General features: G+C 43.6%; 1 protein-coding gene across 5 annotated transcripts in view; it reads left to right on the forward strand.

Moving 5' to 3' along the window:
* The window catches only part of esrrga (estrogen-related receptor gamma a), a 137,471-nt gene that overhangs the window by 33,676 nt on the left and 77,341 nt on the right, over positions 1–26,454 (forward strand). Inside the window, exon 1 of one of the 5 annotated variants that reach the window (XM_028971146.1) lies at positions 17,546–17,624. The exons of the other annotated variants lie outside the window; for them this stretch is intronic. Coding sequence (XP_028826979.1) covers positions 17,566–17,624 — 59 coding nt within the window. The 5' untranslated portion in view covers positions 17,546–17,565. Of the gene's footprint in view, positions 1–17,545; positions 17,625–26,454 lie in introns of those variants that run through there. 5 annotated transcript variants of the gene reach the window in all.

Below are 26,454 nucleotides of genomic sequence, written 5' to 3' on the forward strand. Positions count from 1 at the left end.
TTGTTGATTTTAACGAATTACCAGCCACTGTAGCCAAAATAAATATAATCTGCTTTTTGGATTAGTTGTCACAGACGATTTTACCTACTAACGGTGATTAAAGAGCCGGGCAGACAAGCCGACCAGCCGCTCTCTGGTGACCCCCTCAATAAAATGCCAATAAATAGAAGTAAATAAAGACTTAGAGTATTAGTTATCTGTAATAAACAGTGACACCCTATATAATGTTGGGTTGAACTTCAAAGGGACGGTTTTGTGTTCAGCATACTCATAACCCTGGCGGGCTGAAAGCGCCAGGCTGCCAGTGATGTTGAAGAGAAGAGAGATAGCCATGGGATCTGATTAATTGGTTTGTGTGTGTGAGTGTGTGTGTTTGTGTGTGTGTGTTTTCATGTTTTTGAACATGCTCAAACAAATGCAGCAGAATTATTGTCAACCTGAAACACAGCAGCCTCATATGGTCGCTTGTTTTTAGCGCGTCCCTGTAGACGTCCATCATGGTGTTCAAGTTTGCAGAACAAATTCATTGTGCATGAGTGTTATTTGGCAAAATAAAATATGGGAAAACACTGAAGATTATACCAGACTGTGCATTTGCTATATGCTGTGCAGAGTTGCATGATGCATTGGCAAACACATTGGTATTGGCTGACGTTTGCTTAAGCAATAAGTTACGGGAAGCCATGGGTTACAGCGTTTTAATCAGTGTTAAGGCACTACACTAATAAATTGAACATGTTAATAATTACAGCCCATGCGAACACATCATCTGACAAGTGATAACAATTATTGAGAACCTATGATTAACTATGACAATGCAAAACGTCATCTTGGTGCATATATATGATATATGATAAGCACTATACAGGATGTGGTTATATATTATCACTGGCTCAGATTTCAGGAATGTAAGTAACCATTTGTAAGTGTTCAAAAATATATACAGTTAATATAGTGGTCTTTGGTTATGAATTATCCTTTAGTAATGTCTGCAATTCTAAGAGGACATGACATGTGTGAGTATGGCTTGCAATCTTCTAGAATACTTCCACTCAGAGTTTGGCTCCGCCCAAAACCAAGCTGTGCTCAGGTTTCCCTGTCGTTACTGGCTTTTTAATACTTTTACATATTTACCGCTTCTCTTTGAATAGCTGTGGTTTTGTCAAAGAAAGAACCACCAATAATTTTCCTGAACACTCAATGCTGTAGTGTGGAAAGGACAACGGTGCCAGCAAGGTGTTTACCAGACTGAAAGTACTTGTTGGCTATGAATATTTCGTATTGGGTTTTGGTTTTTCGCACCAGCGCCTGCTCATGTTTGCACAGCAGCGCGCGGCAAAACGATCCATCAAAGTTAACGTGAAGTATGCAGAAAGTCAGGAGCCTTAAAACTGAGATCTGAAAGCAGAGAACAATCAGCCTCCCCTGACAAACGGTTAGAAAAGACTTAAGACTACAGTTTAGATCTGTAATGTCATGGTGAATACAAATGGAGTCGCTGTCACTCTCAATTTTCCTGAGAGCCTTTTGATGTTTTCTTCTGAGGGTGTCTGAGAACGAGAGCAGGTACCCCAGCATCCGGCTCCACCGCTACCAACAGAGTAGATCGCTCTTGTGTTTTTTTTTCGTTCAATATTTACTGTCAGGGTGTTGCTATGTTCTAAAGCAAATCATGAAAAATTGGATTTTGAGCTAATAGAGCGTCAGCTTGGACTTGGATGGAAGTGGATGGAGGCACAACATCGTGGTGCCTTGGCGATGTGGGGGTGGAAGTGTGAGTCCTGAGAGGCTGTGACGTCTGAACTTGGGAAAGCTGCTCTGCTCTGATGGGATACACTCATCAGGAATGACTGGAGCATGAATGTGTTCATGTCTGGCACTCCAGTTTTTCCAGAGTCTCAGTGGATTTTCACTACAGTGTAGTTCTTCAATTTACCCAGACAAACCCCTACATTCTGCACAGGAAAAAAAAATTTTTTGTAATTATAATTCTATCGTCAACAATACCAGTCAGTGATGATACTATACCTCTAATCATTGGCATGCAATGTGATTAATTTCGTTTTAAATGAATGCTGTGTGTGTGAAATAGTACTTGTGTGGACGTGGGGCATGTTGGGTAGGAGAAGCAGCAGTGCATGCTGGGAGAGTAAGTGAGTGAGGCGGTTGTGCGTTTGCCCCTGCGCTGACATTGGAGTGCAGGTGAAGCGGCGGTGGCGCTCCTGGGTGAGGATTAGAATGCCACGCTCCGGACTCATTACCAGTGGGTTGTGGGTTCAAATCCTAATGAATATTCATGCCAGATGATAATGATGATCCCAGGGTTCTCCCGCAGCCCCCCACCACACACCCTCCATTCAGCCTGCCCAGCCATGGTGGCCCCCCCCTTCAGAACCCAGCACCTCCACTCTTCCTTGTGCAGGTTGATAAAACACTTGCCAAGCTGGCATCCCCTAAGAAATTATTAATTATCTGGTTAATGTGCATCAGGCTGCGTGCTGGCTGATTAATCACCAGTGAGGGGGCTGCGTGCTGGAGGGGGGGCTTTATTTTCCTTCCTAAGTAACTCAACCTCTCTCCCTCTTTCCCTTCTTCCCTCCCTCTTCTCTCTAGAGCTGCTCACACGGCCCCCTTTTTTTGTCTTTTCTGTTTCATACCCGCCTCTTCACAACATAGTCGTTGTGTATTCATCGCCGATGTCTTTCGACTGGCTGCGCTCTTATTCATAGCTCCTATTAGTCTACGTGAACATTTTTTATTGTGTGTGTTTGTCTTATTTAGTCAGATAAAGCTAGACAGCGATGCAAGAGACTCTATTTTTGGTTTTGTTATAGTTTTTTCCATTGCTGTCTGCTCAGTGTTCATTTTTCTTCTAAAAAAGGACGAGGAATTTCTCACTATATCTTCCAGAGAGAACGACCCCGTACCCCCAGCCGGGATTAAACATTTAATAGCGTATTATAGCATTTTCGCTGTAGTTCCAGCCTCCACAGGATTACGCCTCTTTCCCGTGTACTCATTCCTCTCTCACCGCAATCTGTGAAATTGGGAAGGAGTGGGAGAAATTGCATTGGAAACCAAATCCCAGTTTACAGTACATGATCTCTTTTTTAGTCCTCGGCGGTTTGGGGACGTGGGGGATCTGCAGCCCGACAGCGCCCAACAACGTTAAGGTCTCAAAGTTCAGCGTTTGCAACAGAATAATTTCACCTCCCCTCCTCCCGGTCCTTACAGTGCTTCCTGAGCATGGAACGATAAGTAAAGCCAAGTTTACTTTCTTAATCGCCACAATTCCCAAAAGGACGGCTGATAAGGACAGGAGGGGGTTGGAGAGAGAGCGAGCGAGATTGCATTATATTATTCAAACTTTCACACTGTAATAGGAAAGATTGAGACATACAGAACATCTTATATGTGTCTTGCCTTGTGTACAGCGGTAAGTGGGCATTATTTAGCCGTGTGTGCCTTTAGGTGCTACGGAATTATTGCCAGGCCCTGGCAATAATTGGATTTGTTTGTGATCCAGTGTGTCCATGTTGTTTTCCTGCGCCATGCAGCAGTCCTCCAAGACAAGGCTGCTAATGAGAGCTTCGCAACGAAGGCTACAAGTGACTAAAAATAAATGGCTGCATAGGAGTTTGTTCAGTGATTTTCCCATTGATTAGTCGCATTACTAATGCAAGCTCATTCCTCGGCTCATCGCTAATTAGCATGCGTGCCGCTCTGCACCAGCTGACCACTGGGCTCTCCCCTGGCTAATCCCGACCGTGTGGTCTAATGTGAGATTATTCATTTATTTTGATTTTATTTTTACATTTCATTTTAATTGTAAAATAGTAATTCATCAAAATCATCGAAAATGTTCCCTCTTAATTGAAGATTTCTGTCTAATTTAAGATTGCTTTAGATTTAGTTCCTGAAATTGAGATTTAACTTCACATTAGCTGACCAAACAGCTGCTCCGAATGCTAAATTCAACCCTGAAGCAACTGCCAAAATAAAAAAGTGCTCAGGTCTTAAATATTCTCTGCTAATAAACTGCCAAATGTTCATAGCCCCCCCCAAGCACTGTGCAATTCAGTGCAATTGATTTATACCAGTGCAAGAGTGAAACAGATGTAACGCGCTGGTGTCGTGTTGTCGTATATCCTTTACATAGGGCGACACGGCGCAGTTAGTTAGTACAGCAGTGATTAATGGTGATAGCAAAGCGATAAGCTCTGATGCGGCAGCGCTGCCCCTTATTCCTTTCATTTCCTCCGTCCTCCTGTTGCCGCGCAAAAGCCCTGACTCGATGCTATGGGAACCGCTTGAGAAAGTGCACTGCAGTATCACAGCGGCACTTAGAGGGGGATTATATTCTCTCCGATGTGTCTCGCAGCCTCTGCTAAAGGCCAGCCCATTGACTGCGACTCTAATGGCCTGTTCTGTTTCCTGATGGGCATTGACTGCCCCCGCTGATCAATACGTGTTTCCACCCGGGTCCCCCCCTACCAGCCCCTCACAGCCAGCTTTAGGGCCGTACGGCCTGAGAGCCCACCGGAAGTGGATGAATAAGTCATCACTTCTGGCCCGTAACATCAGCCTCATGTGTCCCTTGGAGTCCGGAGGGGGGCTGTCTGCATGTCGATAATCTGCAGAGTCCTGTTCACTTCCTACATGATTACGTTGGTCGGTTGGGCAAGAAAATTGTTTCAGTTTCCTTTAGAATCTGAGAACACAATGCATTTTTTGATTAATGATTAATATGACAGTAAACCATTGGCACAGTGTTTCTATTTTGTTCTGTGACATATAAACTACACATCATTGGTGCAAAGAACAGCGTTGAAGAATCATTTGTGCTGGCATTTGTTTAACCTCTAAGGTCAAAGGTCACAGCAACTACGTATATGTATCTTTTTGGGGGGTCTCAGCCTTTCCGCATGCCTCTATTTTGCAATGAAACTTCAACAATGAGAATATGACACAGGTTAGAGTAGATTAGTTTTGCTGTAGATTAACCTGCAGGTTGAGAGATAACAAATGTCTGTCCCTGTGTTGGTGGGAGCTGGGATTAAGAGGATGTATTTTAAGGCATGCCATCAAGTTTTTTTTCTCCCCCCCACCCACATTTCTATTCTTTGCCACATTACCTCATCACATTAGCCTAGCGCTCGCAGCTCCCTTCGTTGGCATCCAGTTTCCAGTCCATTCACAGTGGCCAAGGATCGTATCTCACCGCCACTCAGAAACACAATGATCTCCACCCTGGAGAATGTGCATACTTTCAGTCAAATCTATCGATCCGCTCTATTCCTGGCCCTCCAACGTTCCTGTCTGGGACCTGGTTGGGGAACATTCTGGGGAACGTTAACTCTGAAGGCACCGGGTGTCTTTTACTTCTCTCACTTGAATATCTCTCACTTTGTATATTATTTCTTGAGACTTTGCAAAAGGTGGTTGTGACCGTCAAATTGGAAATGGGGCGACATTCGGAGTCCTGTTTGAGCTGGAGTCTTGTGAGGTGTTCTGGAGGGGAAGAAAGCCAGGAGTGTGGTTTGGGCTGAGCTAAAGGTCTGGTAACCTAACCCCGGAGGTTGAAACCCGAATGGCCGACACGCGAGAAGAAGCTATGGCGGCGGACAGCAGTCCTGCAATCTGTGGCCAACTGTAACACATACACAGACAAAGAATCATACGCATATTCACAACGTCTTTCCCACAGCCATTCTAGCAACTCCCTACAGCCATGCCGTCCTTATTCTTCCCCATTTTTTTATATGGAAATACGTGACCGCCATTATTGGTGCATTCCCTCAGACGTGTCAGGAATCTGAAGCTCGGGGCTATAAAAGTGGCGCAGCTTCAATTGGCACCAGTCAGGTTAATAAATTCTGAATAGAGATGCATAAATCAGTGAGTAGGGGCATTTTTCACTAGCTTTGCTTCTTCTTCTTTTTTTTTTTTTTTCTTCCTTCCCCCGCTCTGAAAAGAGGGGCCTTTGGAGGATTGTTGTCTATCAGTCCAGAAAATGGAGAGGAGAATGCCTTCAATACCCTGGGCTGGTTAGCAGATTGTCATTTTTGGGTTTGATGTTCCTGGGTCTAATTGTCTTTCATGTGAACAATGGCAGCCGCCCTCTGGTGAGCTGAGCGTGCTGTGGAAGAAGGGGGGCAGTTCTTGCATAGCAATGTCCTTTTTTATTATTAGCTTGTGAAATTAGCAAGCTGGAAGTCGTTACAATGATTTCTTCCCGCTCTCTCTCTCTCCCCGTCTCTCTCTCTCTCTCTCTCTCTCTCCTTGTCTCCTTGTTAATTGTAATGCAGCCTGGAATTTGTTTGTGCAGCCACTAGACAATAGCAGCGGCCATAGTGAATAGTCTTTTAGTTAAAAAATAAAAAAATAAAAAGAAATACAACAGACTCTTTTAGCCCAGGTCCTAATAAGGTGTCTTTGGCGAAGGCGGAATTTGTTTAAAAAGCACGGTAATTGATGTATTGCTGTGAGTGTGTGTGAGCGTGGCGCGACTTGATTAATGTATGAGTGTGTGCGTTTTTTGAGGCGGTTTAAAAAGGCTTCTTAACTGGGTCTTGGGAGACTGGCGAATGCCCCGCTGTAAACCACCTCATTGCAGCTGTTAAAAGACCTGACAGCTGCTGACATCTCCAGGGATCGGCTCGGTGTTTCTTTTTTTCTTCTTCTTTTTTTTCTCTTCCCTCACTTCTCCTCTCCCGATCAGAGAAATAAAGGCATTACGGTTCTCGTCAATAATTGCAGCGTTTAAAAATCTAAAGTATTTTCTTTTTTTTTTTGCCTTCATGCATTTCCCAGGAGAGGTTGTTTCAAAGGTCTGTTTAGTTTCACTTTTATGCCCCAAGAACGTGCAGCGCCTGGGGCGGCGCAAAATGTTTTTGCCTTGATTTGTTTTGGCACAGTCATTTGGAAGTTGCCATACTTTGAGACACAAAATAAGAGATTTTTCATTTTGACTGTAGCTGTCCTCTATTCTAATGGCGGCCGTTAAAATGCATTTGCCATGGCAACACGCAAACATGAGCACACCTGACAAAATTCATTTTAATGTTCATGAGATGCTGAATCCTGGACTTAGAATTTATAAGTGTTTTTTTTTCTGTTCACAAGCACCGTTAATAGCTGTAAATGAAAGTTTTACTGTCCTAGACACCTGCTTAATGATCACTTTTGCTTTGAATATAATGAAATTTGACCCCCCCCAATCATCATTATTTTGATTTAAAGTCTTATATATGCACTCACTATTGGATCAAGAGGTTTTTGGTGGGGCTGGCCAAATAAATGTAGATTACATTATATGAACCTTCATATGTGTAACCAATATTTTTTATTCTATTGCGATGCTGACTAAAAACTACTATTTTAAATGAATTTAAAATGATTTGCAATGTCTCTTCTCCAGTTTGATGCATATCTTAGTTTGGGACTGTTACTGTTATACATTTACAGCATTTATCAGCATTTATCATTTGTAGATTATATCTGTCACTCATTCTATAGTTATTATGGGGGATAATTGTGCTTATCAGTATTATTACATTATTTTATACTCCACATTGTATCAAATGAATTAAGGTATAAAAAAACCTGACTTATTTCATGTGAACAATGAATATGGTTGAAAACATGTGGCTTATAAATTACAGCGTCACCTCGACACCACACATCGAGTGTCAACGCTTTTTGTTGGGCCACGAGTACTGTTGGGCAGCACACCATCCTGATTTAATTCCAAGTAGATTCTCTCACCACAAAAATAGCGCCCAGGGCAACGGGACCTCAATTAAAAAATGTGCAACTGGTCATGGGCTAGCCGACGCAAAAGCTGACTTCTTACCTTCTCCGCAGCCAGAGAGGCCTTGGGCTTTTTATTCTAATTGCTGCCGCACAACAATGCAGAAAGCGTAGCCTTTGTTATCCGTCTTTGTGTGCAAGAGATCCGCTGATAATTAAAGCTAAAAGCCATGGAAATTCTTTGAAGAAGCATAAATATTAGCCCCCTTCCCCACCCCCACCCCACCCCAAATGGTTTATTGATGATAATGTGCTTTTAGAATTAAAGTTAGTGGTATTTGCTGATTTGATATGAAGTACCCTGTGCAGGGGTGCGGGGTCGTCATATCCTAATCACACTGGTTAAATACACGCTGATAGACATGTTTCACCCTTTGAAACAGGTTCCTTTTGTGGTGCATGTGCACCGTGTTACAGCGGCAATAAGATATGGCCGGTGGAGTCAGGTGTCTGGACGTTATTGGCTGGAGCGATTAGCGAAAGATTAGAGGCAAACATAATATACACAGTCTTGACTTCTCTCTCTTTAATTTTTTATTTTTTGAGCTCACCAACTGTGGTGTATTGCAATTCCACCACTGCACAGTTTAGATAAACAGTTTTGACTTGAACATCTCAGAATGTTATTGCAACTCTGACGGTCAGCATGTACAGCTGGAGGCCAGGAATTCGTCCCTGGATTGTGTGTGTGTGTGTGTGTGTGTGTGTGTGTCTTTACAGAATAACTGCACCATCAATGTTCCTCACCTGCGTTAGTTCTGCATCTGGGACGTTCTTTGACACACTCAGCAGATAAACTCCAAGGAAGTGGCTAGTGCTTGTGTCAAACTTAAGAAATTGTTGGACGAAAGAAGATAGATAGAAAGTCACATATTTTCATAATATTGAAAAGAACTTTGTCATGAGGAAAAAATCTACTCAATCGAATGCAGTCAGTTGTCAGGGTAATAGTTATAACTTAATACTAATAACAGGATAAAAGCATCCATGACAGTGTTTGGACAGTGTATTGTTAAACAAGAACTTTAAATCCTGTTCATCACTGAAACGGTGAAGCATCAAAGTGACAATAGAATGTGTTCTCGGTTGTTTATACATTTATAAAATTATAAATGTATATATTTAATATTTTTTATTATGAATTTGTTATAAATTCCAAATTCCAATTTGATCAAAAGTCTGATTTCATAGTAAATGTAAGTTACATTTATAATCTGCGGATTCTCAAGAATGTCAGAGGGTCGATCGGTTCTACCTGCTTATCCTTCAAACGCTGTCTACATAGCAGACGTCATTTCAAATAATGACAGTAAAACCGGATTTTAAACGGGATTGAGATAGGGAATGAGTTTTCTTTCCCACCCCCCATGTGGAAAGTCTAAAAAAAAATTCCTCGCACCATCACATCAGTTAGCCAGGCACCCAATTACCGTAATGTGGCGAGATGTGTCGTGGAGGAGCTGCCTAGGTGTTCGCATCCTCAGGCGAGGCCTCACATCTCTAATCCTTTAAAAGCACTTAAGAAATTGATGTTACCGCCTCAGTGTCTGTTAGCGGCCGCGCCTCCCGCCTGATTGTTGAGGATCCTCCCTTTAATTGGATCATCAAAGTGTGATCGGAGTTGCGGCGCCCAGATTATGTAAGACTGACTTTGTACCTGATAACCCAGGAGGGCCGATGGAGGAGGTGGGGCGCACGCTCTGACCCCCAATGTGGGTAAGTGCGTCCCTCCTCGGCGTGGAAATCTTGCAGCCATGTTAATTCTTGATGTATATTCACATAGGGTACCCGCTTTTACTTTTAACTCGCATCAATGACAAGTAACGTTATTAATAATGTTGCTTTGTGAACTGATATGTACATTACAGTTGCACCGTGGATAATTTACTCACTTTCATTATACAGTTTGCTTTTTTTTTTCTTTTTTTTTTAGCATTTCAAGGGCAACTTGTTTTGCAGCTATACAGCTGTACATAAAACCTCAAAGATAAACGTAATAATGTAACATAAATAATGCAAATGACACCAAAGACGCTTAGGCATCAAAATGTGTTAAGCACACAACAAATATAAGCTAATGTGCTCACAAGGAAGTGTTTCTACAAAGTGTTACCTGAGGTACGTAGAAATTGTGGCATCTGTTGCTTTTTTTATATTGATATTCTGCATTTATGCATCAGAACTGCGTGATTACTCATCCCGCTACTCAACAGCAGGTTTTTAGGACAGGCCAGTCGGGAAAGGGACCCTCTCGGACGAGTGCCGTGAACCCCGCACCTTATAAGACCATCACCGAGTGTGAAAAGAAATGATGACTGTAAACGCTCTCATTGTGCCCCTGCTCAGGCTTAGTTGTGCTTGAGTGAACGCGGAGGGGGGAGCGGGGAGGCGGGAAAACGAGGGCTCACCTCGCACTGCCCCCACCACCACCACCTGCCTCCACCCAAACGCTTCTGCGGCGTGGCACGGCGGTTTCTGTTTATTAAAATGAACACAATCAGCGTCTTGCACTTACGCGGGGCCGGAGCTGACAGCCACTATTCAAGCGAACAGACGGCGGGTAAATAAATAAACGAGTGAATGCACGATGCCCTGCGCGGAACATGATGTCATCCAGGTGAAAAATCCCGGCGCACTGCGAGGCCCTTCGGCCTGAGTGGAAGCCCGTAGGCTTTTTGCGCAGACAGAATCACCCCATCTGCAATATTTCTGTCCTGACAAATGGTCCAATTCAATCAGCGCATCCCGTCTGGGCGCACCACGTGTACGGTGCACGTTCGCCTTTTCTTTATTAAATTTGCGAATTGTCTGGAGAGACAGAGAGGTCATAAATTCTGTCTGCGCTTCAATTTAGAATATCAAAACAACGGACTTCCCGCCTCGGACCCCCTCCGCAGGCCCCCCCACGGAACCCATGCGGGAGACGCTCTGTGGGGAAGGGCTCAGCAGTCAATGTCGGCGGGGTTAAACCACGGGGGGTAGGAGAAGAGCGCTGCAGCCTCCCACCCCCACCTACAAAAAAAAATCTCACCACTCTGCTTGTTCTCCACACTCTTTAACAAGCAGATTTATTTCTTAAACTATTCTTAAAGGAGCACTATGCTAACCTCACCTTCCTGGGTGTGATTGGACTCTTGTGAGCTGAGGTTAGTGGAAGGTGCCGGAAAAGGCCGGGGACTCAGGGCCGCACATTAGGGCCCACTCAGATTTATGACAGGCCCCGAAGTCTCTGGCTGAATGGAACCTCATCCATCGTGGGGTGCTGGGTAAATCCCGACACCTGCTTTTGAGGGCGAAGTGGAGGGGTTAGGCGTGCGGCTCTGCCCCTTTCCACTAATGGGGTCCCCTGGTACAGGAAGTGTCATCACCGGAGAAATGGATGGGCTTTTTCAACATGCTGCTCAATCCCACACACGCACACCTACACACACACACACACACCTTGACATGCCAAAATACCATGTGACCCCTGACACCCATCCATAGAGATAGACACACACAGGCGAATCGCTGTTATTATCCGTGTCATGTTGTATAAAGCGGGTCTTGATTTCCCTTTGCTTGCCCTGTAAACAGGTTTTAAAGTGGTGTGATGGACATGTGGAGAGGAAAAGTTACTCCCCTTCAGCATTTGCTGAGTGTCGGTGCGTTTAAAATAACTATCGGCGCCAGCATCAGACGGACAATAACGCCCACTCCCTCTTCATTCTTTACTGTCTAATTGACACCATTAATCAACACAAATCTCATTAGGTGAAGTTGGGAAACTGGAAAGACAGACCTTGAGGAGTCCTGAGCCCTCCCCTTGCTTTCTCTGTCCTCTCTCCGCCTCTTTCTTACACGCAGACACACACGCACACACAAACACACACCATCCATGCACAAGAGCACACCCCAGTCTCACCACATTGGTGAGTTTCAGCAGCTAAGCTGTCTTCTATTTCTCTCCTCCCTCCTTCTCCAAGCAGAGAGGGTCTTGCTGTTGGCCAGCACTCACCCCAAATAATAGCTCATGTGCCGAGGGGCTGTCAGAGTGTCCCACCTCCCCCAAACACACACATTCACTGAGCATCACTTCTACAGACCCCTTTGTCTCTGTTCTGCTGTCCTGGCATAGCCACACATTATCTACAGGGAAATAGTAGACACAAAAAAAACCCTCATATTATTCCTATAAAACAAAAAAAAACTTATTTGACATTTATTTATTGTGCCCTGCAGAACTCACACCTTTTGAACTGATGTTATGTAACAACACTGTTACAACACGGCAAAGTTCTATATACCTTAAATATATATTTAGTGCTGAATATTTTGTACCATGCGTTTTAACAGCAGACCTGTGCATTTTCCTCATACTCTGTTGCACACACACATAATGAGCTGTGATTCCAGACCTCGCATGCCATAAACATGGCCAACCTCAGCTCCCATGACCCCACCTCGCCGTTTCGCCATTTCCTCAGCTCATTTAAAGCCCCGGCTTTCTTCTGAGCACCGTCACACACGCCGGAATACAAAAGGCGCCCGAGCTTCCTCTATGGGCATAAATTACGGCTGTGCGCCCCATCGTCTATAAGAGCTCCCCAGTTATGGATTGCTGCATTCTGGACTTGACAGGAACATAATTAGAACTCTTGATGAAATCTACAAAATTATTCCTTGGTGGCTTCAGTGGTCCTGAAATGTATCCATATTTGTCACTGTGTGCTTGAAGGGCTGGCTCGCTCACTGGCGTAATGGTTTTATTCATTTATCTCTTAATCTGAGCGCGATATAGAAATAGATAGATGGACGGAGAGAGGGGGAGAGGGAGAGAGAGAGAAGGGAGGGTGATGGTCTCACCATAAACTACAGGAAAACAAGGCTTTGTCTAAAGGACAGTAATGTGACACTTCATGCCTGCCTATTAATGTTTAAGATATGGCGTTTTTAAAAAAGTTATTATGCAAAACAGATTGAACGTACATATTTGGCGTGTACGTCAGACGATTTCTGTGGATTGGATTAGGTTAGATTACATTAGATTAGATTAGGTTGGATTAGATTAGAAATTTCACGTCTCATGCATTATGCTAAATCCCAAACCCTCGAATAACATTAGACTGTTGATATGGTTGTCTCCGGCCTAATGTTAATTTCTTACCACAATCCCTATTAATTAGATCAGTAATGAGGTCATGTGATAAATACCAGCTTGCTGGATCTGGAGTGAGGAGCATTTGATCACACTTGTAAGTGCATTCTAAATCACAGCTCAGAACTCAAAAGGTGATTATCATAGATTAAAGGTGACCACCTTACAATCACCATTTTTTAAGGTGTACCAAAATACATTAAAAAAAAATACTGCTCAAAATTGGTCTGAATTTGGTAATGGCTTTAATGTCAGCAGTTTAAAAAGTTTACAGTGCTTTGCACTTTTGCATTTGTGAGGTAAAGTGTGATGTTAGGATTCTTCTCTATCTGAAAGGCAAGCAGATGAGCCCAGCTATAACGGCGTGATCTGTTATGATTGACATGCTGCATTGTCTGTTTGATTTCTCCATTTGAGTGAAATGTTAATTCCCTATTGCTGCTCAGGGCACGGACGTGACAACTGTCTCCGTACTGTTTTTTTTTTTTTCTTGTGACGTGAGTCCATCTCACATCCAGCTGAAGAGACACTTGGCCTGTCATAGCAGGTGCAGCGGGGCAGAAAGCCGCGTGTGTATTTAACAGAAAATAGGCGGAAAGAGGAGACAACTCATTTAAAATCCGACATGCAAGCATAGCAAACTTCATATGCATCACGGGAGAGAGAAGAAAAGGGTGGCGGGGGGAGGGGGTGGACGAGAAAAAATAGGGAGATGCAGGAGAATTGAATATGGATTAGAGGGATGAATATTCTATTATTTCTGTCCATTCTGCTGATCTCCCCCGTTCCTCGGCGATTCAGAGGAAATGTGTTTTTTTTTTTTGTGACCGACACTGATGGAGCCTGTGACGGCCGCTGCCAGGGTGGATGTGCGACTGACACTTGAGCCGGCGGGATTACGGGAGCCCCCTGCCACCTCCCTCGGACGCCGGTTAATTTGTGGTGTGTTTTTTAAGAGTAATGCATGTGGATGAAGTGTTACTGGGGACCCATGGAGGCCTGAAGCTGGAATTTGATGTCTTTCTGTAAGAGAGACTTGGGGACTTCATTGTCTACACTGTGATCTCAAAAGGTTATAAAGGAAGTCTCCTTACCTCATCCCTGGAAAGCATGGGAGGATTTGGCCCTGGGGTGTGTATGCAGACGTGCAATTAACAAGAAAAAAATGTTTTGAAGAAATAAAAAAAGTTGGGGTCAGGTTATCGGCCAGAAAATATTTCAGGATTCAGACACGCCTCTGTCAGATGTTAAATTATTATGTTAAATTATTAAGCATCACTTCTGATAATATATTTTTCAATTGATTTAAAAAATTATTTTGAATAAACCTTGCATTTTTAAAACCTATGACTGAGACAAGAGGGAATAGAGACTCAAATTGAATTAAAACAACTTTTCTGCTCAGCAACAGCTTGCTTTTGAAGTTTCTGCCTGAGGTCTGATTCACTAGATGCATTTAAAAACACTGTGCTTCCATGTTTGAGAACCTCTGCAGCCACGTGAAAAGATGTGTAATCTAAATCATGTGTGTGTCACATGTCACATTTCCGGACACACAGGAAGTAAATTAAAGACAGCCAGGCTAAATGCATTCATTTATTATTTTACAAAGCAACTATGGTGACACTTTCAACCTTCCATCCACCATATATTTAACCTATTACACCACTGTAACCAATTCAACCATCTTTAACTTCCTTTACTCATCCTCTATCCTCCACTCCTCCTTTTCTTTCCTCCATTGTCCCATTGAAGCCAATTCATTTTACAGAGCAACAAACACCTTTTTTTCATCCCTATTTTCCCCAGTCACTTAAAATGGGACTTTTAACCTGTCCTCAGCTCCTCACATTTCAGCATATTGACATGAAGCTTGGTACACCAGCTTAATTTTCCCTTTCACTATTTCACCACCACTCCTCACTTTTTATCACTCCATTCTCCCATTCTCTCTTATGCATTTTACAGATTAAAAAGTCACACTTTTAGCCTTCCAACCACAGCATATTTTACCTGTTCAACCAATGTAACCAATTCAACCACATTTAACCTCCATCCAGTCATCTGCTATCCTCCACCCTTCCTTTTCATCTCCCTGTCCTCTCATTCACCCAATGCATTTTACATAGCAACAGCAGTCACACTTTCAGCATTCACAACCACCACACATTTCACCCATTCATCCAATGTAACCAATTCAACCACATTTAACCTCCACTCATCCCCTATCCTCCACTCCTCCTGTTCTTCCCTCCATCAATCTATTAATGCCAACAATGGTCACATTTTCAGTCTTCCAAATAAGAAAAATTACATGGCTCAAACATCACCAAATTTTACATGACACATCATGGCTCCACCTCGTTAGCATTGTTGACATTAGCATGCTAACATGCTTTTTTTGTAACATGTCCTAAACATCATCAAATTTCATGTCATGCATTATAAATTGACTAATTAACAATAATTCCACTCTTCCCCTTTATCCTTTCTTCCTCTTATCTCTTAAGTTTTTTTACTGCTTTCCAAGCCAAAATCGAAACTTGTTCACAAACTTTATTTCATTTTTTTATTTGACCCATCTATGAAAAAAAGCATAAAAGTTGCAGAATGCAATTGCTGGATTTCACAGGAAATAGTGACCCAAAACCATTACATTAAAACCGTCCTGTCAAAACAGCAGAAGCATCTCCTCGTGAAAGATGATGAATTGCTTGGCAGGAAGTGCGGTAACCATGCCATGCCGCTGCTTGTTTTTTAGTTTGTGGTCCCACTGTAATTGGGGAAAGGGACTTGAGCGTATGCAGATGCACGCCGTTCATCTACTCAGTGAAGGACTGTCCCTGATCTGTTTAAAGCCCTCGCCCACCTGCCCCGCTGCATTTGCTTAAGGACTCCGTGTGTTCCTCAAGGGCAGCATCTTCCTATGTAAGGTGAGCGAAATCGGAGCCTAATGGCTGTGAGGAAAAAAGCGACCAAAGGAAAAATTAAGGTCAGAGAAGAGTCCTCCTAACTCCGTCCCCCTCTCTGTCTCGCTGGGAACGAGCACAGCACTTTCAAAGACATTGACTTCGGGCGTCAGCATTGATAGGTTGCGTTTCACTGAAATTGATTGTGTACGGTCTGTAGGATTTTACCACTGCCGCTGCACATTAAAGGGACAGTTTGGCCATTTTCATTAACAAAAAACACTACACTGGCAAAATCCCTTCAGTTGCGGATAACATTTGGACAAACTTTACCATGGCTGACCACAGGAGGATGTATTCAACCCTTCTATGGACATTTGTCACTATGGACATTGAGCTCTCTACCTAAAACATTGATAAATAGGATATAGCCACCAGTCATGTTTCTATTAATCCCATGTTTCTCTTAGTCCCAGTAGACAATTGAAAAATAAAATAAAAACTCCCAATTTGAAAAAAAGCATATTTCACAAATACATGCAATGGAAGAAGGAGGGAGAAAAGCATTCAAGTAGCATTCAAATGTCACTTCATGAAAGTGATATGCATTTGCTGGGGATTCCCAGTTTTTTCGGAGAGCTCTATATTGGAACTGCAACAGGCAGTAAGTTCAATTCAGCGCACCCTGCTTTGTTTTTGTGCCATGAACTACTTCAACATTTGAGCCAGGCAATTACTGTAAATTGCAAAATATTTCCTGTGGTGGGACTAAGACAAGCTTTTTTCAAGTTAGATTTTGCAGCCGTCAACTGAAGTGTGGTTTAAGGCGAGTGGTGGTGTGGGTGGCTGAGTGCTGGTCCATGCAGCAGCAGGAGTAAATGAAGAGATCTTATGGCGTGGATGAGGAAGCTGTCCGACAGACAGCAGGGTTCCCAGCAGTGAGAGGCAGTGTGGCGTCCATGGGCTGCTGGCAACGCCGGTCTCACTCCCACAGCCCCCCGTCTCAGCGCTCTCATGTGAACTGAGCTGAAGCGAGGCAGCCCACCCCCAACTCGGCTCTTACACACTCTCATTCCCTCTCGCCTGGCCTTATTTCGCCTTAATCCGCGTCTCCCTCGCTCCGCTTCCCCTCTTCTCCCTCTTTCTCTTGCTCGTCACTCTTTCTTTTATTTCTGTGATGCAGGTTTCCTCGCGTCCTAGCCTCCACTTTGTTTCCTGTATTTCCATCTTCGCAGAGGTAAGCCAGGAGAGGGAGATCTGAGGCTTGGCCAATTTGTTGTGACATGAAGAATGTGAGAGGGGCTGCGGTAAGAAGCGAAAAGGGGAGGAGAGAGAGGGGGGGGGGGGCTGACAATGGACCGGCATGTTCTTAGGACCCCCGTCCCTCATCACGCTCTTTTCCGTTTCTCCATGTCCTGCCTGACTGCCGCCATCTAATCTTGAGGGTACGAGAAAAGAGGATCCCCTGGGCCTCGGCGCACAGCACCTTGTTAGGCAGCTCTTCTGAGCGCACCGGCTCCTGCCGTCCCTGTCACCCACAACTCTGCAGCTCCTCCATCTCCACCACCCTCAATATCTCTACCGCCCCCCAGCCCAGCCCGGCTGCGCCCATGCTGCCGTTTAAGGTCCATCCACCACGTTCAGGCACAACGAGTCACTGTTTGATCACACACTTGCTGTAGCATGTCCCCTTCTGGAGGACTGGGCATGGGACGCATGGCAGTGAGCTCACACTGGGATGCACCATTGTATGCCTCTCATTATGGGTAATACCTCTTCCTGTTAATCCCTGTTCTTCTGCAGATAATCAACATTTTATATTCAATTTAATGCCAAGAGATATACAAGGAGGCAAAGTACAAGAAGTACAGTTTTCTGAAAGTGTATTAATGCAGATTAGTTAAGACAGATATATTTAAGAAGCTAGTTACATTAAATGCAGTTCACCTAATTAAAAAAACAAGATAAATGAACTGATCTGAAAACCAGAGCACACAGATAGTATTCTAAGCTTTAATTAAGCATATTGCATTCAACTAAACCTGTGTATAATTTTGGAAAATACATTTACAACACATTGCAAATGTTGAATTTAATAGATAGATCATATCTATGGAGATCCTTGGGATGTATTGGGATTATTATAAGTGAAGTAGCTGCTAAAATCCAGCACTGTGGCAACTGCACAGATGCTTTGTAAATGAAATGTGAAAATGTTGTGTTTTACTGATCTGTTGAATTACATCTGAAATTGGACTCAGTAAATAATAAATGAGCAAATATTCTCTAAGGAGCTAAGAATGAAAATAATATTTTTTTCTATTGTCAGCTATATTATGATGCATTTCTCCCACACCCTACACCCAGGTGGACAGGCCTCATGTAGAAAAATAAGTATTTAAAGGAATAAACATTTACAAAAATGACTAACTGAGGTTTTGTCTGGTAGTGTTCTGCTCGGCATGCTGGTATGCAGGGTTTGTTCTCATTAGAAGTGACGGTGCTGAGAGCAGAGGGGAGCGGCTCTTTGACAGATTGACGGGCAGAGTCAGGATTGTTGTCCCACTAAGAGAAAGGGGGGGAGAAAGGTTCTGCCGATGGTTAACCGAAGATCAGTCAGTTTAACCAAGATTGGCAGAAAGCTGCCGCCGAGGACTCCGGTGTCTTTGCGCTGAGCCGCATGCTTAGAGCCAAAAAGCTGTCCATCATCCCGACTCCAGCCACAATACTTCCCCTTGTCTTTGTCAGCCCCCCGATTTAAACAAAAGCCTACAAAGGCCTCCCTGACGAACACAGGCACGCGGTCCCACATACGGCCAGCCCTCGGCCCACTTTGACTCCACTGCTGCTCTATGTGTGCTGTCTCGGCGGTGTCAAATTGAATTAATTAACAGTATAAAAAGTCATTATGAAGGCGCTGAAGATAGTCACAGCCGAAAAATCCCCTCTGGAGGGCCAGCTGCTTGACTGCTGTGTGCTTGAACACAGAGACACAGATCCCCCGCCCCAGCCCGTACAAGACAATAACCTGGAGAAAGGGGGAATATAAATGTAAAAAAAAAAACTGCATTTTGGGCCGATGGACGTAGTTTCGAGCCCCTCGCCGAGCCGCGACAGTCTCTTATTTCAGTAGCAGCTCATCGACAAAGCTGTATATTAAACCACAGGGCTAAACCTTGGGACAAGCCCACTAGAATAAATTAATTGAGAGGATTAATGATGGATTTGCTGCTGCCACGGCGGAAAGGGAGGCAGTTTATAGGACTCTGGAAAGTGGTTCCCATAAGCTGGTGGGGATGAGCTTAGGGACAACTTGGGAAGCATTTTATTTAAACTTACTAGCCTAAGTACCCATTATGTTCAGTTGGGGGGGGGGCTTGTTGTCTTGCGCAAATCTTCGAAGTTCCCCCGGAACCGAATCCTCTGCCGCTTCCACATTATGGCAACGCATGGCTAATTAGAATATGGGCAGTAAGCAGGCCTTCTAAATGCATGCTAATTATCTCTTCTACCGGTCGTGACCAGAGTCAGGAGGTAATTGGCCCACAGCAACGTGACAACTCCAATCATCTCCAGAAATTAGTCGCCCTTTACAAGCCGAGGCCCGCGCTCTCCCCTTCGATGGGGAGAACAATTAATTTGATATGTGGCCACGCGGTTCATTGTTTCACATTAATTAGACTAATTGCAAAGTGTTGGTCTTTGGATGAGGGCTATTCTTCAGTCGAGGGTGGGCTATTAACATTTTTTCGCCTTTTTTCCCGCCTTTTTTGTGGTTCACTCTGCAGAGGATGACTGCAGTTGTTCCGGGGGTCCGCTCTCTTTTATATTAAGTCAAGGCTGAGAGACACCCGCTCTGATTGAATTTCACATTGTGGGCCGTGTCTCATAAACCATGTCTATGCACGGGTTGAAAATATAGGACATGTCTTATTCATATAGCATTACCTCGCGGGCACGTTCGTATTGGCAGTTATTTATAATGGGGATTATCGTTGCCTATGGTCCGCAGTAGTGCCGTATTTAGCCTCAGATATGTGGAAAGCCCCCGGAATCAGCAGGATGATACAAGGATATATGGGAATCATATGCATGCTGAGGGGACATCTATCAATGTATGAATACAGTTTTACCCACCACGTGCCAGCAGACCCTGCATTTGTCTCCTTTCGTGGGGGGGCGTGGGGCCCACACACTGTGCCTGTCCCTTGGATCAGGACAAGGTCTTTCCAGCCGTTGTTCCTGTCTTAAAGCAATGACCGAGGAACGCTTTTGTTGATATGGACTCCCCCCACCCCTCCTTAATCCAGACGCATTTCTGCTGTGTTCGGGCTTCTGCCGCAAGCATATTGCCGCTGAAGCAGTTTAGGAGTGGCAATTATAGCTTTAGACACGTCATTGATTTTAACTCCAGATTACACATTGTGTCGTAGGTGTTACCTATTGTGACGGCGCTGAACGCGCGAGCGGATTTCTGTGGCATTGCCACGTAGAGCGATGCTGCCTCGCCCAATTAGCATCGCCTCCACACTTGATACTGGTGTCAGTGCAAACGATGACATGCACAGGTTAAAGTTCATGTTCAAGAAAAAAAATTCAGAGACAGAGACCAGTTATTGTAGTCATTCAGCCAAGAGGTTCAAAAGCCTCACACCTCTGGTCTCATTTACTGCTTCATCCATCAAAATCCTTGAATAAAAGTGCTGATAATCTGCAGGTTTGGTTTGGTGTCGTCCCTGATACTGAGTAAACTGACACACTTGAGTACAAGAGATCTTACAAGCAAAGAAAAGTGAGAAGAGCCTTATGAACAAGTTTGAATAGTCGACATGCATTCTTTTCCCGATTTTCATAGCCTGTTCTGTGCAGAAGGAGATTGGGAGGGCGGCACACTGTTCCTTAGGAGGACCTGAAGTGTGTTCCTGGACATGGCTCTGTGAACCCGGTGCAGGAAGGAACTCTCTTAGCCCAGAGCTCTTCATGCCTGTGGAAAGGATCAAACATGTCTGAAATTATTGAGCCGAACCCAGTGTTAACCATAAAATTCAGTGCAAGCTTCAGATGGATTGAAAGAAGATTTTCCAGAATGTCTGCCCAGCCTTCAAAATAGGCACACACTTAGCTGGTGGAGTGGATTGCTAAAGGATACCCAGAGTGCCTCCGTGGAGTTCCTTACTAATATTAAGACTAAGAACTGGACACTTTTGTGGCAGCTGACCTGCTTCAGATAATGCAGGGGGTCCCGGGAGTGAAGACTGTGTGGCAGGCTGCACCGTGGTCAGCAGAACAGACGAGGAGCTTCAAGGAATGACTAGAAACTTCACAGGGAGCCAAACATCAAACCAGGAGTTTTTTTTAAGCTGGCCGTTCACAGCTCTGTCAGGATGGCGAGAGGAGATGTGAGGGGCAGAGGGAAAGAAAAGACATACACTATCACATACACTATCATGCACTTCAGATCACTTATGGGGTTGTAATAAATGGTCTATAGACAAGGTGTTAAGTGTGGTGCTTGTTAGTTAGTGTATGGTAAGTCGTACTCGGAATTTACATGAATGGATAAAGTGCTGCTTCATAGGTATCTATTTCTTGAAGAGAAACCTGCTTGTGTGTAATTATTTCTTTGAAACACAACACGGTTTTTAATGATGTTTTTATAAACAGAGTTTAAAATGGGAGGAGCCACACAATTGACAGATCTCGTGCATGCCATTTCTTGATTCTGATTGGTTTAAACCCACCCCTCATCAAAACTTTGATGGTGGTTTTGTCTACTTATTTACATAAATCCGGAGCATGCCTTTGACCTTACACTAGCCAACAAGGCCCATGCTTAGTGTGTAGCCTTGTGCATAGGTTGTAGTTTTCAAAAATACTGGCCCAAGTCAAAACTACAGCTGATCTACTAGGAGATAATGCAGTATATTGATAAAGTTATATTTTAAGTTGTGAATTTTAACTGAGAGCAAAATGGCTCCAAAATTATTCAGGGTTCCTACGGTCATTAAAAACCTGGAAAAATAATGTAGTTTGAAAAGAGAATTTTCCAGGCCTTGAAAAGTTTTGCAATATGAAATAAAGTTTTTGAAAATTGGATTGACACTGCAACATTTAAAACTAGCACAGACCTATAGTATCTTTGCTGGCTTTACATAGTGAACCACGTTACGTGGTACTGCGTGCATTGCTTCCAGCACCTCCGCAGCCACGTACAAAGTCTGCACCTTTTAAATTACAAATGATGATCTGTGCTGATGATGGTCTATATTACTCTGGCTCCGCCTTGCGCGAATGTGTAGGAAGAAGGTTAAGTTAAGCCTTTCAAGGTTGTAATAAGTTTAATATTTTGGTAAATTTGACATTATATGTTTTTTTTTTCACATTTGCACAGATATTTCAGAGAACATGTGGTCATGAAATTTTGTCTTAGAGTAATTGAAAAGTCATGGAATATTCACAGAAATTCCTTTCTAATAATATGTAAGAACCCTGACTATTTCATTTATTCAGGTTTGTTTCTTTTTTTGTCACTAAATGTTTTCTGTGGAAATTAAGATCCAAGTGAAACTGGTGTACATTGATATAAGTGGATGATTTGTAGATTTAATTTAATTGACATTTATGTTTATTAAAAAGCTACACTTCACAATGCAGTTTTCTCTTTTAGTCTATGTGATTAATAGATTCCCCATTAGATAAAATTATTAGATTCCCCAATAGATTCTCCTTTGACTGTGACTGTAGCAGAAGAGCTGTGGAGAATGAAAACAAAGCTTCACTCAGGCCTGTGGTGTGAGAAATAACCTTTTTCTGTTTGTCTCCAGTCCTCCTTGCGCTGCTCCCTACAATATTAATGGGGTACCAATAAAAAAATATCAACCTGCCAATGCCATGGCAATCACAATTTTCTGTTCTCGGTGTTGGCATAGACGTTTACCCCCCAGCCTGTTTATTAATAGACGGCACAGGGCTACATCGAGTACCCCCAAAAAATGTGACCAGAGTGTGTGGGAGTGTTATTTTTGAGCCCACCGCTTCCAACATCACTCTCTCCATTAGTGTGGTAAGACCCCGGCTCTCAGCAGCACTTCAGCCGCATGTGATTTATTCCTTGTCTAAAGCATTGCTGCACAATTATCATCATAATTATTATTTTCATACAAGCTCCATCAGGCTGTGTGGTTCAGATCCCAGGCGGTTGGCGCTTATTATGCTCTACCCTTGAGCTAAGTTTGCCTCACTGCTTCCTCTAACGCTTCCAGAGAGAATTTATCTGAACACACACACTCACACACACACACACACACACACACACACTCGATCACTTCTTTCAAAGACAAATACTAGTTATTCTATTCTAATGTACGTGATGAGAGAAATATATAGTTGTGTGTACAAATGAAATATTTAATTCTGTTCACCGCCTGCACGGTCTCATTTTATATTTTTCTGCCTTTGCGCTGCTCGCCAGCTGCATACTTATGCTCCCTTGAAAAATGGGAGGTTGCGTTTTGTTGCGGGAAGTATCTTATTAAAGATATGAGGAGTGAGTACCCTGTGAGGGAGAGGCACATTTTACCTCTGTAAAGGCACTGAGATTTCATACCTGGTGGGTCCGTCGAGACCAGAGCAGGGGTCCCCCGGGATCTACTTATGGAAACGCATGAAAATGAACAACGGAGCTCTTCATCTTTCCTCAGGCTCTTTCACTTAACGCAGCATCTTAGTGAGATGGTCGTGGGGACGAGGGAAGGGGGAGCCTCCCAACATTTAGATGTAATTTTTATACATGCTGCCATATGGATGCTTTCTGCAGTGGCCTAAATATACACACTTCTGTGTGTTCAGGCATTTTTTAAAGCATGCATGTGTGCATATACTCTGTTATTAACATGCATGCACATATTCTCAGACATAGGCTCACAGCGGCCATAAATAAAGTGCAATTTGACACTGTAGGAATTGAAATGTCCTGTCCCTGTGCGGGCCGGACAGCGTGCTGTTGTCTCTCTGATTAGTGTCGGAAAGGGAGCGCGCGCTCAGTGTGAGTCATGTGGGCCGGGCCGGGAAAGCTTTCTGTCTGAAACGTGGCCGCATTGTCCCCGACTCGCTTTGAAGCGTACCGTTTCCCTTCACCTCGTCCCCCTCTATCTCAGTCTGCGGGTGGCCACACAATGTGTGCCGATAAGGAGAACATTAAGATCCTGTCATTTATTCAAAGAGCTCTTTCCAGCGGCCATGGCTCCCTGTGAACGTTGCGCATTGGCTGTCTGGGTTGAGGACGTGAACCTGAGGTCAACAAGGGCAAAAATAATACCATGGCACACATATTCAGAATTTACCGAGAATTTCCCTGGATAATAGTTTTTCACTATGAGATCCCGTTACTTTTGAGACGTAAGGTGTCTTCGCTGCAATGCAGAGCTTCCAGTCATGGCCGAAAGCCGCCCTATGTCCTCATGCAATTCAAGGCTTTAGGGCCAAACTTTGTAATATTCAGATTCCCTCTGCATAAAAGCTAAATAGTACCAGAAACAGCTTTGAACCATTCACGTGAAAGCCACATGTAACCCGTCACAGCCCTGTGTAACGCGTTTTCTAAAAGAGCAGCCCATTGTGGCTTTTTTTTTTCTTCTTCTGTCTGCTTAGCATATCCCATTAATATTTTATCACAATCATTTGTATCTGTGCGCACCATTGACCTAGGTGTGTGCGTGTCGAGTGAGGCAGCATGTTCCTGGTAATACACAACTCGCTGCGCATTTATTAATTAATGCTGTTCGCTGACAGCACTTCTGACAGCTCAAAAAAACAATGCGGCATTCCTCCAAAGATCAGACGTCGTACTGAACTGAAGAGTGTTAAAAAGAAAACAGCGTTGCGTGGCACCGCCCAAAAAGTTTCCCAAAATAACGCGAGCGTTGACACCTGCTCCTCAGTGAGCCATTTGGATGCCCAGATTAATCCTCGAGTAACACGTCTCCTGACAGTAGTCGTCGAGATTAGAGATGCGTCCGCTTTTCTAAATGACGCCACTGCTCCTTTATTTGCCATTGTGCGTGCGGGCGCATTCCTCACAATGGCTGCAGTTTATCAGCTGATTTAGAAGCGTGCTTTATTAGGCTCCCCCTTAAGGATTAATGGTTATTAATGGTGTAGTTTTATCTCAAGTATGCCATGTCCTTGCTTTTTTTTTTTTTAAGCGGATCAACAGCCATCTGATGACACACAAAGAAAAAAAAACAGCCTTAACAAGTGCATGGCTGGCATTGAGCTGAAACTGTCAGAAGGTCTTATATGTGACAAACAGCATATTGCATGAGCATAATAACAACATTTTGTGAGCCAGAACGTGACTAAATGAAAGTTATCAGTTAAGTACTGGATGTCAGCAACAAATTGACTGAAATTGTAAATTTACATTGCATATACTAAAGTTCAAAATATAAAAGAACTCAAAGTATTAGCCTTTGGGTTCATTAAGAAGTAATAAGTACTGGAGGTCTAATGGCATTCAGAAGTAAATTGGCCGAACTGAAAGTGCACAAAGAGTTGTTAAAAATAACAATGTGTAGAGAGAAAAGGGTGAACCCTGCTCCTCCGTAACCTTAGACAGGGATTATTTTACGCAGTCATTGGGCGACAAGGGGAAGTGTTTAGAAAATTACGACCTGCTTATGCATATTTATTTTCGCTGACATTTTAATTATTTTGTGCCCCATTTGAATGATCGCATGAAAAAGGGCCTGTAATGTGCATTCTAATTAGTACCGCTGTAAAATCAAAACGGAGTAGTTTCCGAATGCTGTCATTTTCGCCAGGCCGCGGCTGAAATTATGTTTCAATCAGCACCCCTGGAATAATTACTTGTATATTTCTAACTGCCCATATTTACCAAATGGCGCGCAATTTACAGCTATCATGTCCTGCAAAGCAATCAATGAGGCAACTATAAATTTCCTGCGTCCCAGCAGACGGAGTGTGTTTATATATTATTGTGAAACATTAGAGTTGGGCAGCGTCTGCACGTTGGTAATATTGCCGGCCCGTCTCCTTTATGTCTACCTTCCCTCTGATCCGCCTGTGATTATTCACCGCCGTCCAGAAAGACTCAGGGTAATCAGCCACGCTGTCAGCATGTGCAATCAGGGGTACGTGATTCTGGTTAAATGGCACCATCTCCTGAAATCCACTGCTGTGTGTGATGCCGCGCACACACACAAGACCCCCCTGCCGCCAGGCTTGGGAGATCCCAGCATTGGAGCTTGGATGTTGGCACCAAGCGCCTCTCTTGGCCCCAGAACACTTGGGTTACAGGTGGGGGAAGGTGACAGATCCCCTGCCAGACAAACCAGCCTATTGCCAGGTAGAGACCTAAAATTTACACAATACATGGTGCATTCCACCCCAAAATACAATTTAATGTAGAGCAGTGGAATTTGAAAGTGAAAATTTGTATAGGGTCACTAAGGTTAATTTTAGCATTAGTGTTAAGTTCAGGCTCAGTCCAAATAAATAAAAATGTTTTTTTTGCTTTTCCTTGATAACCAGTGCAACTAGCAAAGCTAGCATAGGACTTAACAGTCTTTCATCATT

This window comes from Denticeps clupeoides, chromosome 1, assembly GCF_900700375.1.
Source record: "Denticeps clupeoides chromosome 1, fDenClu1.1, whole genome shotgun sequence".
Taxonomy (NCBI): domain Eukaryota; kingdom Metazoa; phylum Chordata; class Actinopteri; order Clupeiformes; family Denticipitidae; genus Denticeps; species Denticeps clupeoides.